At 36.5% G+C, this 16190-nt stretch overlaps 1 protein-coding gene across 4 annotated transcripts in view; it reads right to left on the reverse strand.

Annotated features, from left to right (window-relative positions):
• SUGT1 (SGT1 homolog, MIS12 kinetochore complex assembly cochaperone) overlaps positions 1-16190 on the reverse strand; it is a 40232-nt gene that overhangs the window by 18411 nt on the left and 5631 nt on the right. For 2 of the 4 annotated variants that reach the window (XM_069602170.1, XM_069602173.1), the window contains exons 4-10: positions 14095-14164; positions 13015-13085; positions 10549-10602; positions 10162-10178; positions 9342-9376; positions 7731-7827; positions 5756-5863 (exon numbers count right to left, since the gene is read on the reverse strand). In XM_069602170.1, the coding sequence (XP_069458271.1) occupies positions 5756-5863; positions 7731-7827; positions 9342-9376; positions 10162-10178; positions 10549-10602; positions 13015-13085; positions 14095-14164 (452 nt within the window). Of the gene's footprint in view, positions 1-5755; positions 5864-7730; positions 7828-9341; positions 9377-10161; positions 10179-10548; positions 10603-13014; positions 13086-14094; positions 14165-14806; positions 14898-16190 lie in introns of all 4 variants that reach the window. The other 2 variants (XM_069602172.1, XM_069602171.1) reach the window with 2 other exon arrangements.

Here is a 16190-nt window from a genome sequence, read left to right on the forward strand (position 1 = left end):
ATCAGAAGAGACACTCCCATAAACAAAAAATTCCAGTGTCCATTCTGTAAGCAACAGACCTAAGTTTTGGGAAATACCTAATTATCTGGAAGGAAGTATGCCAAAATGTCATCAGTAATGAGACATTACTTTCTCAGGTCCCTAATATTTTTCCAAATTTTCTATGATGTGCATTTACTGATTTTAAAACCCAAATAAAAATGTAAATAATGAAAATTAAATAACAGCAGCAATACTTATTGAGCACCTGTTACATTCCCCAAGTACTAAGTGCTTCATGTACCTCACCCAACAGAAAAGCCCCGTAAGAGGAAAACCATCCACATTTTAGAGAGGAGGGAGGACATAAGCAGAAGTTGTGAACAAGTCAAAAACAGCCAGTAGTGTAATTCTACAAGAGAAGAGTCAAATAGGTGTCACTTGCTGGATGTACGACAAATCTCACTGAGGTCTAGTTTCTCGTGTAAAATGGGATTAATAGGGCCTACCTATTAAGAAAGTGAAGAGGAACTAAACAGCCTCTTGATGAGGGTAGAAGAGGAGAGTGAAAAAGCTGGCTTAACACCAATACAGTATATTAACGCATATACATGGAATTTAGAAAGATGGTAACGATAACCCTTTATGCAAGACAGGAAGAGACACAGATATAAAGAACAGACTTTTGGACTCCGTGGGAGAAAGCGAGGGTGGGATGACCTGAGAAAATAGCATTGTATATTATCATATGTGAAACAGATCGCCAGTCCAGGTTCAATGCATGAGACAGGGTGCTCAAGACTGGTGCACTGGGATGACCCAGAAGGATGGGATGGGGAGGGAAGTGGGAAGGGGGGTTCAGGATGGGGAACACGTGTACACCCATGGTGGATTCATGTCAACGTATGGCAAAACCAATACAATATTGTAAAGTAATTAGCCTCCAATTAAAATTAATTGATTATTTAAAAAAAAAAAAAACCTCAGCATTCAAAAGCTAAGATCATGGCATCTGGTCCCATCACTGCAAGGCAAACAGATGGGGAAAAAAGCGGAAGCAGTCACAGATTTTCTTTTCTTGGGCTCCAAAATCACTGCAGATGGTGACTGCAGCCATGAAATTAAATGACGCTTGGTCCTTGAAAGGAAAGCTATGACTAACCTAGACAAGAGTATTAAAAAGCAAAGACATCCCTTTGCTGACAAAGGTCCATATAGTTAAAGCTATGGTTTTTCCAGTAGTCATACATGGATGTGAGAGTTGGACCACAAAGAAGCTGAGCATGGAAAAACTCATGTTTTCGAACTGTGGTGCTGGAGAAGCCTCTTGAGAGTCCCTTGGACTGTAAGGAAATCAAACCAGTCAATGCTTAAGGAAATCAACCCTGAACATTCACTGCAAGGACTGATGCTGAAGCTGACGCTCTAATACACTGGCCACCTGATGCGCAGAGCTGACAATGGAAAAGACCCTGATGCTGGGAAAGACTGAAGGGCAAAGAAGAGAGCGGCAGAGGAGATGGTTAGACAGCATCACCAACTCAATGGACATGAATCTGAGCAAACTCCGAGATAGTGAAGGACAGTGAAGCCTGGCGTGCTGCAGTCTGTGGGGTTGCAAAGGATTACATGCAACTCAGTGACTGAATAACAGGGGCATAGCTCACTTAAGGTTCTTATGAGGAATAAACAAAACCATATATGAAAACAATGTAGCACTGTGTCTGGCAAGTAAGTGAATGCTATTAGGAGTCTCTTCATCACTGCTACAATTAGCTCAAACATCTGAGCACATTATTTCACATCTCTGGGCTCGGTTTCCATACCTGTAAAAAGGTAGTGACAATACTGGCACCATGTAGTAACTGTGAGGATTTCATAGGATAATACACAGCTATCAAAACAGTTAGCTACTGTAATTCTTTACAGGCCACACAACCTGGCACTGGCTCAGTAAGCTATAGTAAATGCATATGATGAAATACTTTGCTGGAAAACATCTAAGAGCACGGGAAAAAAATCCATACTGCACACTAAATTTAACAAGACAGCTACAGATAGCATGGACAGTGAAATCTTTTCTTTTGAAAATATACATACATCCATTAATAGAAAAGGCAGCAAGAATATACTCCAAGATCTGCAATTTGTGGCTATCAGCAACTAAACAGTTATTTAAAAAAAAAAAACACCTTATTACCACCACTACCACATCAAACAGCACTAACAAAACAATAATCCAAAACTCTACACACATCTGTGTTTAAAACAGCAGGAGTATCCTGACCAGACACCTCCAATCCCATCATATCATAATTAAGATTCTTACACGAATATTTTAAAAAAGAATACTAAAACTTGTAAAATTTTAGTGTGTTAAGAAGGGAGAAGGAGGCTACCTGTCTCTAAGACACACATCTTTTTTTCCCACAATTCCAGTTAAAAGCTTCATATTTTATATTGACATAATACACAAAATTACTGACTAAAAATAGGAACACAAGAACATTTCTGCAACAGCAATTTTTCTTGGAGTGAATATTAATCTTTAAAATGAGTATTTTACAGCATAGCTGTTACTGAAGATAAATCCTATGGTTGTGTTGAGAGAATACTGTCATGAGATTAACAAAATGAAATTTAAAAATTAAGTTTCTTAATTTTAAAAACTGGATCAGCAAGCAGATATATAAGCTGGTATTCAGTAGAAGGAAGAAATAACCATCAGTGGTACTAAAATATATATATATATATATATATATATATGAATTCTGACTTTAAAAAAAGACATTAGATACTATATTGTAAAATATTTAGTTAAGGGAAATTCCCTGGCACTCCAGTGGTTAGGACTTGGCGCTTTTACTGCTGGGGCCAGGTTCAATCCCTGGTCAAGGAACTAAAATCCTGCAAGCCGTGTGGCATGGCAAAAAAAAAAAAAAAAAGTTAAGAAATGCTATTTCAATAATTGAAGGGTACTAACACTTCCTATCTTCACTGCAAATTATATTTCATTTGAATAACACTTAACCAACAGTTATACATAAATATGCAACATGCACTATTTATTTGAAAGTAGGAAAGAAAACAGGATTCTCAAAAGGCAGAGAAACAGCCCTTTTAAACCACAGATTTTACAGAATCTCTAATATCAAGCAGATTTTCCCAAGCAAAATGCACCCTTTTCTCAATCCACCTGCAAACATATGAAAAGAAAATTACTATTTTCCCCTTCTAGTGACATCAATAAAGCCTCAGTAACCCAGAGAAAGATTTTATTTTTAATATTTTAATACTGACTCCCTCTGCTGTATAAAAAAGGATTCAAAAATGTCATTTCCCTTAGGATCTAATTAGGTACAATTCTTTCTATTTGTTTCCCATAAAACACAGCTTAAAAACAGATAGCTTAACAAAGTAAAATATATTACTTTGGGTTAGAACAGTGAAAATAATCATCCTCCAGAATATATCCTTCAAATCTAAATTTTTTAGTCCAGAACTTAGACAAACCTAAGAAAAGAAACAAAAGTCTAAATATTCTTCCTGGGCCATGCTGAACAATTCAGTAACTTGAAACTTGGGGAAAGCATTTAAAGTCCATGAACCTCAGTTTCTTTTTACCTGTAAACCTAAGCATGAAGACACTTATTACACTCTGCAAATTTGGTAAGGCCAATATCAGAATGCAATTTAAATTCATTCTCTGAATAATTACTGACCACCTACTCAGGACATACAGTGTACAGGGCTAGGATTGCCAAATTTAGCAAATGGAAGGTATTTGTATCTTAAAATTATTTACTGTATGTAAAGTTAATTGCACATCCTGTACTTTAGGGCTTCCCTCATAGCTCAGTTGGTAAAGAATCTGCCTGCAATGCAGGAGACCCGGGTTCGATTCCTGGGTTGGGAAGATCCCCTGGAGAAGGAAATGGCAACCTACTCCAGTATTCTTGCCTGGAAAATCCCTTGGACAAAGGAGCCTCGCAGGCTACAGCCCATGGGGTCTCAAGAGCCGGACACAACTTAGCGACTAAACCACCACCACCTGTACTTTATCTGGCAACTTTTCCTGAAGCACATACAGAGATTCAAGTAAGACAGCTTCTCAGCTTTAGAAGACTTACAAAAAGTAAGAGAAATAAATGTATATATAAACAAACTACCATACAGAGAAGGGTAGTAGCTATGTAGCATTTAAAGAAAGGACCAAGGGGGGAGAAAGGTCAGCTGGGAAAACAGCAAGAGGGCTTCGGGGAACGGTCACAATCAAGCACTCACATGATCCAAAGGGGAATAAAAACTGACAGTGCTCAGTTACAGCCTCCATTCTGGCCACACAGGCCTGTGCAGTCACCAAACACCCTCTTGCATTATACAAAGTGGAAACAGGTTTTGAAGTTACTTGCCATATTTTCACACAAATCAATTTAAATTACTTCAAAGAGACATGCATTACAACCTCTCAATAGAAAGATGTAAATGCCAGCTCCTAATATTCTGACATCTCCGCGTCAAATCGAGTTGTAGTTCTCTGCTTATTTTACCCAATATTATTAAACAAATTCTGTCCAATGTAGACGGGGCCAGTAAGACTAAAATCTTCAGAAGATGTCATCCTTTTTCTCACTTTCTGTCGTCCAAGCAACTGTTTCCTGTCTCTGCCTCCTAAATAAACAGCTCTGTATGATTCACTCTTCAGATAGTTTTAAGCAGATCATTTTTAACTAGATGCAAAAACTACTGCTTCTTTACTTTGCACTTCCTGCTCCAACCCTCTGCAGATGCTCTCTTCTTTCTACAAGACCCAGTTATCATTCTTCGTGACATAAGCCAACCCTGATTCTAGACGAGTGGAACATTCACACAGCTCAAAAGTTAAATAACCGACTACACTGCAGAACATGTGTATAGAAAAGGTATAGTAATGCAAAAAATTTATTTATATCATTCTTTATCATACACCCTCACACAATCTTACAGGTGAAAAGATTTCAGAGTTCAGAGTCCACAGCTCTCTCATTTTCGCAAGATGATGGAAATCATGCCCTGTGATCATGTGTGATCACGTGATCACATGTGTGATGTGGATCACTAGTCTACACTTACAGAGCAAGCAAGGAACCAGAGACAGATTTTTTTATTTTCAGTTCAGTATTTTTTCTGCTAAATTACACTTCTGTCCTACTATACTCTTACTACATCTTCTGACTGGTACCTGATATATTCCATGAATTTTAATTTTATTGCATATTTTTACTCTTTTTGAAAATATAAAGAAATCTATAGATTAGTTTTTCAAACTGCAATTAATCCCTCATAACACAGTAACCTAAAATTCAGCTTAACTAAGAAACAAAACAGCAGATTCATCTTTATAATAGTCTGTATTTTTAACTCCATAAGGAAGTGTGAGAAAAGTATTTATATATCCCAATGGACCAAACTGACAAGTCCAAGACAAGAAACACTATCAGTATCGAATCTTAAGAAGATGCTGATCATTGTATCTTTAGTGGAAGCTGTTTTATCAAGAAGTACTATACCTATCTTAGTAAGCATATAAATACTGCTGAGGTTAGATTTTTAAACTCCATTTTCCTAGAATCAGAGGAGGGGAAAAAACCTATTATTCAAAAACTACTGTTCTTATTTAATTTAAACATATATGGCTAGAAGAATCTATAAGTTTACAACCACAGGGATAACTAGATGACCAATGTTCCTGTATTTTGAAAAGATTACCAGTGACAACTCTTTTCAATGGTCTTACCTTTGTTGAAAGTACTTTAAACGTGCTCTGCTCTGGTATTATAGGATGAAGAAGTCTCAGTTTCAAACTGTAATCCTCTCCAGAAGGAAGTTTCACCAAAGCAGACAACTAATGAACATAAAATTAGTAGCACATTTTATAAATTAACTTAAAGAAGGGTAAAGTACTTAAACTGACTATAATTACAGAACTTTAGCACTGTTGCAGAGTATTTTTAAAACCTTATATAGAATATAAGATTTAAGAATCTCAAAATAATCCTTTCTAAAAATCTGGTATCCTTCATAATTCAAAAGGACACATGTACCTCAATGTTCATTACAGCAATATTTACAATAGCCAAGACAAGAAAGTAACCTAAATGTGCATCAACAGATGTATGGATAAAAATGTGATGTGTATATACATACATATATGTGTGTGTGTGTACACATATATGATGGAATATTACTCAGCCATAAAAAGGAACAAAACTGGGTCATTTGTGATGTGGATAGATCTAGAGTCTGTCATAGAGTGAAGTCAGTCAGAAAGAGAACAAGAAGTATCCTGTATCAATGCATGTATCTGGCATGTAGAAAGATGGTAACAGATGAGCCTGTCTGCAGGGCAGGAATAGAGAAGAAAACATACAGAACAGAGCCGGGGACATGGCAGGGGGTGGGGAAGGGAGGAAGCGGAGGGGAGACGAATGGGAAAGCAGGTTAGACATGCGTGCTATGGCGTGCGAGACGGCTGGCGGAAGCAGCTACACAGCACGATCAGGCATGCGTGCTATGGCGTGCGAGACGGCTGGGGGAAGCGGCTACACAGCACGATTAAGCATGCATGTTATGGCGTGCGAGACGGCTGAGGGAAGCGGCTATGCAGCACGATCAGGCATGCGTGCTATGGCGTGCGAGACGGCTGGGGGAAGCGGCTACGCAGCACGATCAGGCATGCGTGCTATGGCGTGCGAGACGGCTGGGGGAAGCGGCTACGCAGCACAAGGAGCTAGGGAGTGAGACGGGGAAAGGCAGAGGGGGTTTAAGAGTAAAGGGATGTGTGTATACATATGGTTGATTCACTCTGTTGCACAGCAGAAACACTGTAAAGCAATTCTACTCCAAAATTAAATAGCGCTGCCCATGACAAAAAAGGAAAAAAGAATGTGAATGGACTAAATGCGCCAATCAAACAAAAAACAAAACACAACCTGGTATTCTTCACAGAAACTCTTATATACCTAATTAAAGAACAGAGTATGTTTCATAACATATACTATACATTTAAATCTCAAGGAAACTCAAGATACAAGGGCCAAATAGCACAGCATGTAACAAAAAAAGCATTCTTGTGCAAAACGTCTAGTTCTGCCACAAACTCTCTTAAATATCTATCACAAGGTTTTCCACTAAATGCTAAGAAACCAAGCTATTAAAAATCATACTCATTTAATATGGTTAAAGTAATAACAAAGAAGCAGGCCTTTTCCATTAAGTGTACCACACAAACGTAACCAAAGCATGGTTATAATGTGTCTAAAGTTCCCTAATGTGTCTTTTATATTTACCAACCCACTTTGCTTTAAATCCCAAATCTAAAGAGGAAACAAGGCACATGAGCTATAACCTACAGTATATATACTCTTGTCTCAAAACTTAAAATGATCCAAATGGAAAAGGAATGCTTCATATCTTCATCAGCATATTCATATCATCTCAGGAAGAAATGATACATACTTGACAGATCGCTATAAATTATTCTGCAATATCTATCTATATTTACAAACTGGAGTAGGAAATGGCAACCCACTCCACTATTCTTGCCTGGAAAATTCCATGGACAGAGGAGTTTTGTGGGCTACAGTCCCTGGGGTCACAAAGAGTCAGACTCAACTGAGTGCACACACACACACATACACACACACACACACACACACTTATAAATAAAAGTATTTAATCTCAATAAAAAATAACTCAAAGACTATAATGACCTCTTTTTCTGAAAATTCCACCTTTACATCATTCTTCTGAACATTCTTGATCATAAGTGTAATGATTACTTGAGATTCTGTTTGATACCAGTCATACCTATTAAAAAAGAAAAAGGAAACTTAGAGCTTCTGAATTTCTTAAAGTTGTTGCTTCTTTGCTCTGTCAAGATAAAATACAATCTGATGAACAACAAGAGCTCCACCTTGAGGAACAAAATAGCAAAGCAGCTGCTGGCTCACAGAAGTAATTTTATGTAACCAATTCCACATGATCTGTACTGATGGAAGAGAAAATCAGGTAGATGATGCCCCAACTCTCTCCAGTGGATTTAAATACTTACATAATTTTTTAGGTTCTAAAGGATCCTCAATAGTGTTGTTAAGCTAATTTTTCTTCTTTTTGGCCACGTCACGCAGCATGCGGGATCAGTTCCCCAAACAGGGATCAAACCCATGCCCCCTCAGTGGAAGCTAGGATTCTTAACCACTGGACCGCCAGGGGATTTTAAAAATAAACAATAAAATTTATTCTAAACAGATCATAGTTCTAATACATCAGCAATAGTTTTACCCTCTCATTTCAACCTAATACTAAGAAGTAAACAGTTCTATCCCAATTTTACAAAAAAAAAAGAAAAAAAAAGGCTCAGAAGGATGCGGCAATCAGTTTAAGTCAGTAGCAGGTGATATACTGGACCCAACCCCATATTCCAGGATCTCTTTACCAAAGCTGGGGGCAGTCCTGAGCTCAGGGAGCAGGAGTAAATGAGCTAAAATTAAAATAATTCAACTCATTCTGTCAGGCACAGTATTAAATACAGCATCTACCTTCAATCTCAAAGTATGTGGGAAGATTAGTGTGTTGAAAGATTCTAATCATATGTCTCTTTCCCTCTGAAAGCTGGGATCCTCACTTTCAAATTAGACCAGATTAACCCTGTGAGAGAAGAGCTATTGATCTATTCTGCCACTATTACATTCCCAGGATGAAGCATGGTGCCCTGATATGTGGTATATTTATTAAACCATTGTGGGGTTATCTTATATATATTCTATACTCCAAACACCATAATTATTATTTAAGTTAGGGGTAGGGTACATAAATAATAATTACGGTATCTGGAGTATAGAATATGTATAAAATAATCCCACACTGATTCAATGAACACACTATGTATCAGGGATCCTCACTTGCTACTTATATTCACAACTGTAACTGCTGCCTTCAGCAAGTAACTTTCAATTCATGCAGAATTATTCCATGAAAAATTTGCTCCAAATATAAAAGGCAGGTAAAGTTACATTATCAGGTCTACTACTAACTTACTGACCTATGTAATAATAACTTAAATGTAAGAGGTTATTCTTAATATATGGAAAGATGACATAATATGCAACCATGTGAAGCCAGTTTTAAGTTAACCTTAACAGGAATACTAATTCAAATTGGTTAATGGTCTTACAACTACAGCTTTTCAAGGCTTTAGTAAGATTTATCTTAAAAACTAAGAAATACTTAAATCACAGGTAGGGACTTGCTTACTATTAAGTGACAGGGTTTCTTTTCCCTTTAGGCATATTTATCATGCATTATGAAAAAGAAATCCTTACTTGATTTTTGACTGATGAGTCCTCTGGGATGCAGACTGATTTGGGCAAATCGAAAGAGAAAGATTTTTACGAGTTAGTTTAGTAACTGCATATTAAAAATGTATGTATTATTAATTTACCCAGTACTATAGTTACTTTGATATGGAATAATTACATGAAAACTTCCTACAAAGCATGGTATACATCAATGTTAAATAATATTCATCTTCACAAAAATCAGAATATTCAACATTTTAAAAATTTTATGAGTTTCCATTTCAAAAATCATTTTTCTTCTAAAACAAAAGCAGCAAAAAAAAAAAAAAGAATTTCAGAAGATATGTTTGAAAAAGATTACAGATACAATGTCCAGTTCCAAGATTCAGCAATGCTCTAAACTGAAAATAACAGTAACATTTAAAAAACCATTTTCAGGAATGTAGTGTTAACACCTCCAGGCTTAATAATAGCAAAACTGCCCTGGAGAAACCTATGGAGGAGTACCTGCATGGTGCCTCCCTGATACCGCCTGATCCTGGTTCACCGTCTCTCTGCAACAATCTATGTTGACCACTGAGAAACAAAGTGACTCTTTTTAACCAATTCAGACCTTCCTAAACTACTTATTAATAAATCTAAAGGACTTGCCCTGGGTCACTGGTGGCCTCTAACTTGTTCTTAAAGAAGAAGGGAAGAGACAGCATTTGGAGGAAGAAAATAAGTAAAACTGTCCTACAGACCTGCAGAACTGCCCGAAAGTGCATTCGGAATACTGTCTCAAATACATTCAATAGTAAGATAATTAAGTAAAAACACAAAGGATTAAAACCTTTGGACTTACCACCTCGTGCTGTGATCCTATTAAAAACATAAAAAAGAAATATTTTCAGATAACAGTACATGTATAGACAAAATTACATACATGATTTCTAAGGCACAAACATATTATTAAGGAAACCAATTCTCCATGCATATCTAATAAGACAAAGTGGTTTAATTTTACAGTCTGGAGTCACTTGAGACTCCTCAGTAATTTCTTACCATTGCAAAACAAATCCATTCGAATCTCCCTTTCAACATAAAGAACCAGGTAAAAAAATCAAAATACCTTTGGAAATCCCAATCTAATAGAACACACACTACTTAAATTATAAGTAATAAAGATCAAAACAAAAAAATGACATTGACTTTTTTAAACTGAAAGACCATGGGAAATCTGCACACTTACCATTCTGAGCTTCTTGACACCTTTTAATCCAAGCAATGAAATCAGCATCTGCACCTAGAAAGAACAAACTATAACAACACTCATCTGCACAACCTAACATACTCACTCAACAAATGCTGACTGCATACCTACTAGCTTACAAACAAGGTTCTAGAAACTATGGATCCAACAGTAAGTTAAGACAAAATCATCTGTCCTAATAGTGTGTAGCTATCCTTAATATTATAGCTACTAGTTAGGTTTAATATTTATTTTGTTCATCCCGAAGAATTCTGACTTGTAAAAAATCAGTTTTAACCAGTCAGCCTTATTGGTTCCTAGATTCAGTAATCTCCATTTCTCCTCATCCCTTTCCTCTTAAAAGAGCTTCCTCTCACAACAAAATCACACCTGAATCAGATTCCTAATATGCAGTCAGTTGGGGGAGGACCCCAGAAGCCTCTGTCCACCTGCCTGCTGTCTAACGCAGTTGCTTATCCTATCTACTATTTCTTCAGCAGCTTTACTTATCATCATGCCTTCAACAACAAGAACCATCTTTATATTCTGCAGAGTTTTGTATCTCTAAGTATCTCCAAGTTCCTTGACAACCACTGACACTACATACAGTGAATCACAGTTCACTGCACAGACAGCAAGGCAAACATGTACATAAGCAAATTATTTCTGAAGACTCAGGGCAATGACAGTATCTAAAAAGTCATAGCATCTAATAAATTATAATGTTAAGAAAAATTATTAGAAGTGATCATAATAAAAGTTTACTAATTTAAGCTAACTGCAGGTATCGTTATTCTGAAAAACACCAAGTTTAAAATTTCTTAAAATGAAATTTTCTAATTCATTAATTTACAGACAGAATTCAACTATACAGGCCTTAAAATACATACACACACATTTTAGAGGTGAACATTTATATAAAAATTCTAAATGTGAAGAACCGATTATTCAAACTAATCAGTAAATAAGCTGATTCCTATCATATAAAGAGGGAAAAAGGTAATATGGAGTTAAAAATTTTTTACCCTAATAAAACGGAAGCTGAACAGTTTAACATAAGATTTTCCTGGAATTAAAAGATGAATTTGATTTTAAATTAAATATCCTCAACAGAAAGTAAACCAAAGAGCAGACACCCTCTTCTGAGGCCACCTCTGAAATAATTCTAGGATAAAAGTCAGTGGCATGATAATAAAGTATCAAGGAAGGAATTTAGGCAGGGAACTTTCTGTTGCTCTTAAAAAAAAAAAGAAAAAGAAAAGAAATAGGGCTTAGAAATCTAAACATGAAGTGACTTATGTCTCATCAGGGTTTTCAAGTATGTAACAAGACACCAAGAAAACTGGACTCTAGAATTTGCGAAGTGTATACATGGTAACTTCGTAACTGAATAGCCCTATTATTCACATACCATGCTTGGGATAACCAAGTTTGAGAGTACCTCCTATTGCCTAGATCTCGTCTTTCCTAATTTGTAGGTTTTGTTTGCAAAGTTGGGCTTGTCACCCTTCTCAAGTAGATACACAGCAGAAAAGCAAATATTCAAAGCAGTATATATTTTATTGTATAATCATGTATGACTTTTGTATGAGGGTTTTCAACCTCAGCACTACTGACATCTGGGACCAGATGCTTCTGTTGTGGGCACTGTCTTGTTCAGGATGTTGAACAGCATCCCTCACGAGCTATCAATGATATACCTCCCATCTACCAGTCAAGAGAGTCAAAAATCAGTGCAGACACTCCAAACATCCCCCACAGAGGAAAACCATCCCCAGCTAGGAACTACCACCTTAGAGAACTGTGGTTAACACTCTGTCATAAGAGGGAGATAAAATGAGAGAACACAATTAAGACCATGTTGTCTATAATTATCTACGAGATTACTGACAACATTTTGTATTTTGAAGATTTTTTTTGATACTTGGCTTTTAACAAGTTCTATATATTATACATAGATATCCACACTGTTGGGATAATTTTCATCTATTTTTCTCAAAAAGACAGTTTAGAAATTCACAATATTCTCAAAGTTCCATGTTTCTTCTGTACCCTATCATACTTTACCCAAACTTACACTTCACCTCTCAATAAAAATCTTTCTTCTAAGACTTCCTTATCTCGGCAATCTGAATAACAACTTAAATAGACTTCAGAATGTGAGAGCAAGTTAAACTTCCACTTGTCCATTAGGAAAAACTAAAAAGCCAGACCAGTACTGGGAGTACACCGAGTGTTTAAACAGTTCTTTTGTTTCTAAGTTTTTCTGTGACTTAAATGCTAAGAAAGGCCAATTTAATCAAATTTTAAGTAAACTCAAACTCTGCAATCAACATGAAATGTCATTAAGAGAGAAAAAAGTGTTTCTATAATTAACTTTAGATTATACTAACAAGATTCAGCTATGGTATTTAAGATACACAGATATAATGGACTAGTTTACTAACATATAATTATAATACTTACTATTTAATTTCTGTCCTTCTGTAAAAGTTTCTAGAGCAGCAGCATAGTTTTTTTCATGGTATTCACATATCCTGTATGAGCATATTAAAAACAAGCACATACATATAAGATCATGAAACATAGCTTTCTTTCTTAAAAAAAAAGTTTCTCTTCTTTTAAAAGAATTTAACCATGTTAATAAGCCAACAGATGTTCTAAAATACTCTACTGTAACATCTGTGTGTGTGTCAGTCGCTCAGTGGTGTCTGACTCTTTGTGACTCCATGAACTGTAGCCCGCCAGGCTCCTCTGTTCATGGGATTTGCAAGCAGGAATACTGGAGTGGGTTGCTACTTTCTCCTCCAGGGGATCTTCCTCACCCAAGGATTGAACCCAGGCTCCTGCACTGCAGGCAGATTCTTTACCATCTGAGTCACCAGGGTAACATCTAATTCCCATTAAAAATGTGGAACTCATTTCAGAAGGAATTTATTAATTATACATACTTGCTTATTCCAAAATATAGTTACACTAAGGAATTAAAGAAGCTTCCGACTCTTAAAGAATAAAGTTACACTTATTAATAGAAACAAGCTGGGATATAAAGGACACAGACACAGTCATCTTTAAGTGTAGTCTGTACAGCTTAGGTGAGAAATAGATGTTCTCTAGTCAGTTAAACACAGTAAATTTCAAATGATGACACAAAAAAGGGATTTGAAATCATTCAGTTTCATCTATACCCTGCAGTTACTTCAATCATCACTAAACTACACACACACATACAAACTGTATCTCATTACATACTGCAGTTAATAAAACAGAAGTATGAAATATACCAAAAATTGAATCCTATCTCAGCTATAAAATGTATAAACACAGAGCTTACTATTTATATAAAGTTCACAGGGAGGGTAAGTTCAGGATGAGGGGACATATGTATACCTATGACTGATTCATACTGATGTATGGCAAAAACCATTACAATATTGTAAAGTAATTATCTTCCAACTAAAATAAATATTTTGGGGGGGGAACTTACAATAAATTCATTTAACCATATATAGTCCTGACCCCACAGGAAGAGTAGTTGCTGCCTACCCCTTTCTCAGCAGAGCAGTGGAACTATTTGGATTAAGTTCAAGCGATTTTTTTGCATCAGCAACAGCATCTGCAGATGAAAAAGTTTTTTGGTCAGTTACTTATGGATCCTAAGAAATACTACACACAAAATTTGAATTAATTTTTAAGTTTTCAAGCTAGCGAAATGGACAAATGACTTTAAAATAAGAAAAGCTAATCTGAGATAAAATTACCTTCATACATTCCTATTGACCAAATCTTCAACCTCATTTCCTAATGAATAAAGCTCTGTATCACAAAGTCCAGATAATTTCGTTAACATCATTCACATTGTTTGACTCAAGGTATTTACTTTTTCCCTACTCAGATTATCTATCCAGAATAATTAAAATTACAGAATATCGAATACATTTTTTCATAAAAAATAGAACAAGAGAATTCATTCAAATGCTCTGTAAATTAGCAAATGTGATGCTATCCTTTATTAGCACATCCAAAACCAAAACTGAAATCTTACAAATTCTACACCCACTACGGAAAGAATGGACAACCGTAAAATTTAAATGAGTGATGCGCAACATAATGCTTGTCATATTTTGGCTACTTCACCTTGCATGAAAGATCAAGTTAAAAGTCCTGGAAGATAACCTCTATTTTATTTGATTCACTGTATCTTGGGCAAAGTGTGTAAGTTACTTATGGAGACAGTATACTTTGTAAGGAAAGTTACCACTGTAATTCCCAAGAAGAATGTGACAGTAAGCTCTTTGACAGTAATACTGTGCATCATCTGGTTTCTGCTCCAAAGCCTTAGTCAGCTCCTACAAATACAAACATGCTGAGTGTCAGTAAATGTTTTTTAAAAGTCACTGAACTCTAATTAAACATGATCTTTAATAAAATAACCTATTATCACAAGCTATTTGGAGGAAAGATAACAGGGAAACAAGCTTGGAGCCTTTCTATGCCAGAGGATCAATATCCCCTCTTCTCCCCTTGAAGGTCCACAATCGAATGTAATATCTATGCAAAGCACTTAGCAGTTTCCAGCCTACAGTAAGAACTCAATAAATGGTAATTATTATCACCTCATTTATTCTGAAGAGCTTAGTTGATATACATTGACCATCACTGATTTTCTCCTTCTAATGTGGAGAAGATTCAAAGACCATGTAGAATTTAAGATCCCTAGAAAACATGAAGCTGTCCAATAATTTTTAAGAACTGAAAGTTAAATCTAGAGCTCAGGAGGTTAGTGGAACCAATAAATACATAAGCAAGCTTACCTGGCCCTCTCCTATCCTCTTGTCAAAGGCCTAAGAAATTACAACATTCTGTCAAAAGCCCAGCCAGATACAGTATCTCATAGGTAGCTACTATCAACCGATCAAGAATTAACAGAACAATGAAAACCTTTGCCACTCTGGGCAGTCACAGTATGTGTTAGCTGGCACAAAAATGATGCGAGAAGAGAGAGCATGATCAGTGAGGCCAAGGACAAAAGCGGGCAGACAGGAAGGCTCTGGTCCAGCAGCCATATGCCCACACGTCCTAGGGGTTCTGGTGGCTCTCTCAGTTAAGCAGAACTACTCCAACAGCCACACATGGGGCTCTGCTTAAGCCCTGTAGCGTGACTCTCGCAAAGCAATGTATATTATACTTGGTAATTATACACCTACAATCCAATATACCTAAGATCTAAACCAATGTTTTACCATCTTAACCCCTATCACCATGATTCAAGCAGTAATGAAAACTAGATCTTGTTACTATATCTCTGTTCAAAACTCTCTGATGCCTTACCAGCTGACTCAGAGCAAAGGCCCAAGTGCTCCAATGATCGGTTAAGGCCCTCCTTGACGGAACCCTCCGGTCTCTTATCTCTTTAAAACTCTTCTCCTTGTTCCACAATGGCCTCCTCGTTGTTCCTCAAACATCTTCTGACCCTCCACTTTCTCACTACAGTGCTCTTCACACTACAGCGTGTGGCGAAAATCCATTCCCTCACATCCTGGTCAGGGACTGTGCCAGAGACAAGATTCAAGTTCACATCTGTCTGACTCCAAAGCAAATTTTAACCACTATACACGGCCTCCTGGTAAAATTCCTTTACT

This window comes from Ovis canadensis, chromosome 10, assembly GCF_042477335.2.
Source record: "Ovis canadensis isolate MfBH-ARS-UI-01 breed Bighorn chromosome 10, ARS-UI_OviCan_v2, whole genome shotgun sequence".
Taxonomy (NCBI): Eukaryota; Metazoa; Chordata; class Mammalia; order Artiodactyla; family Bovidae; genus Ovis; species Ovis canadensis.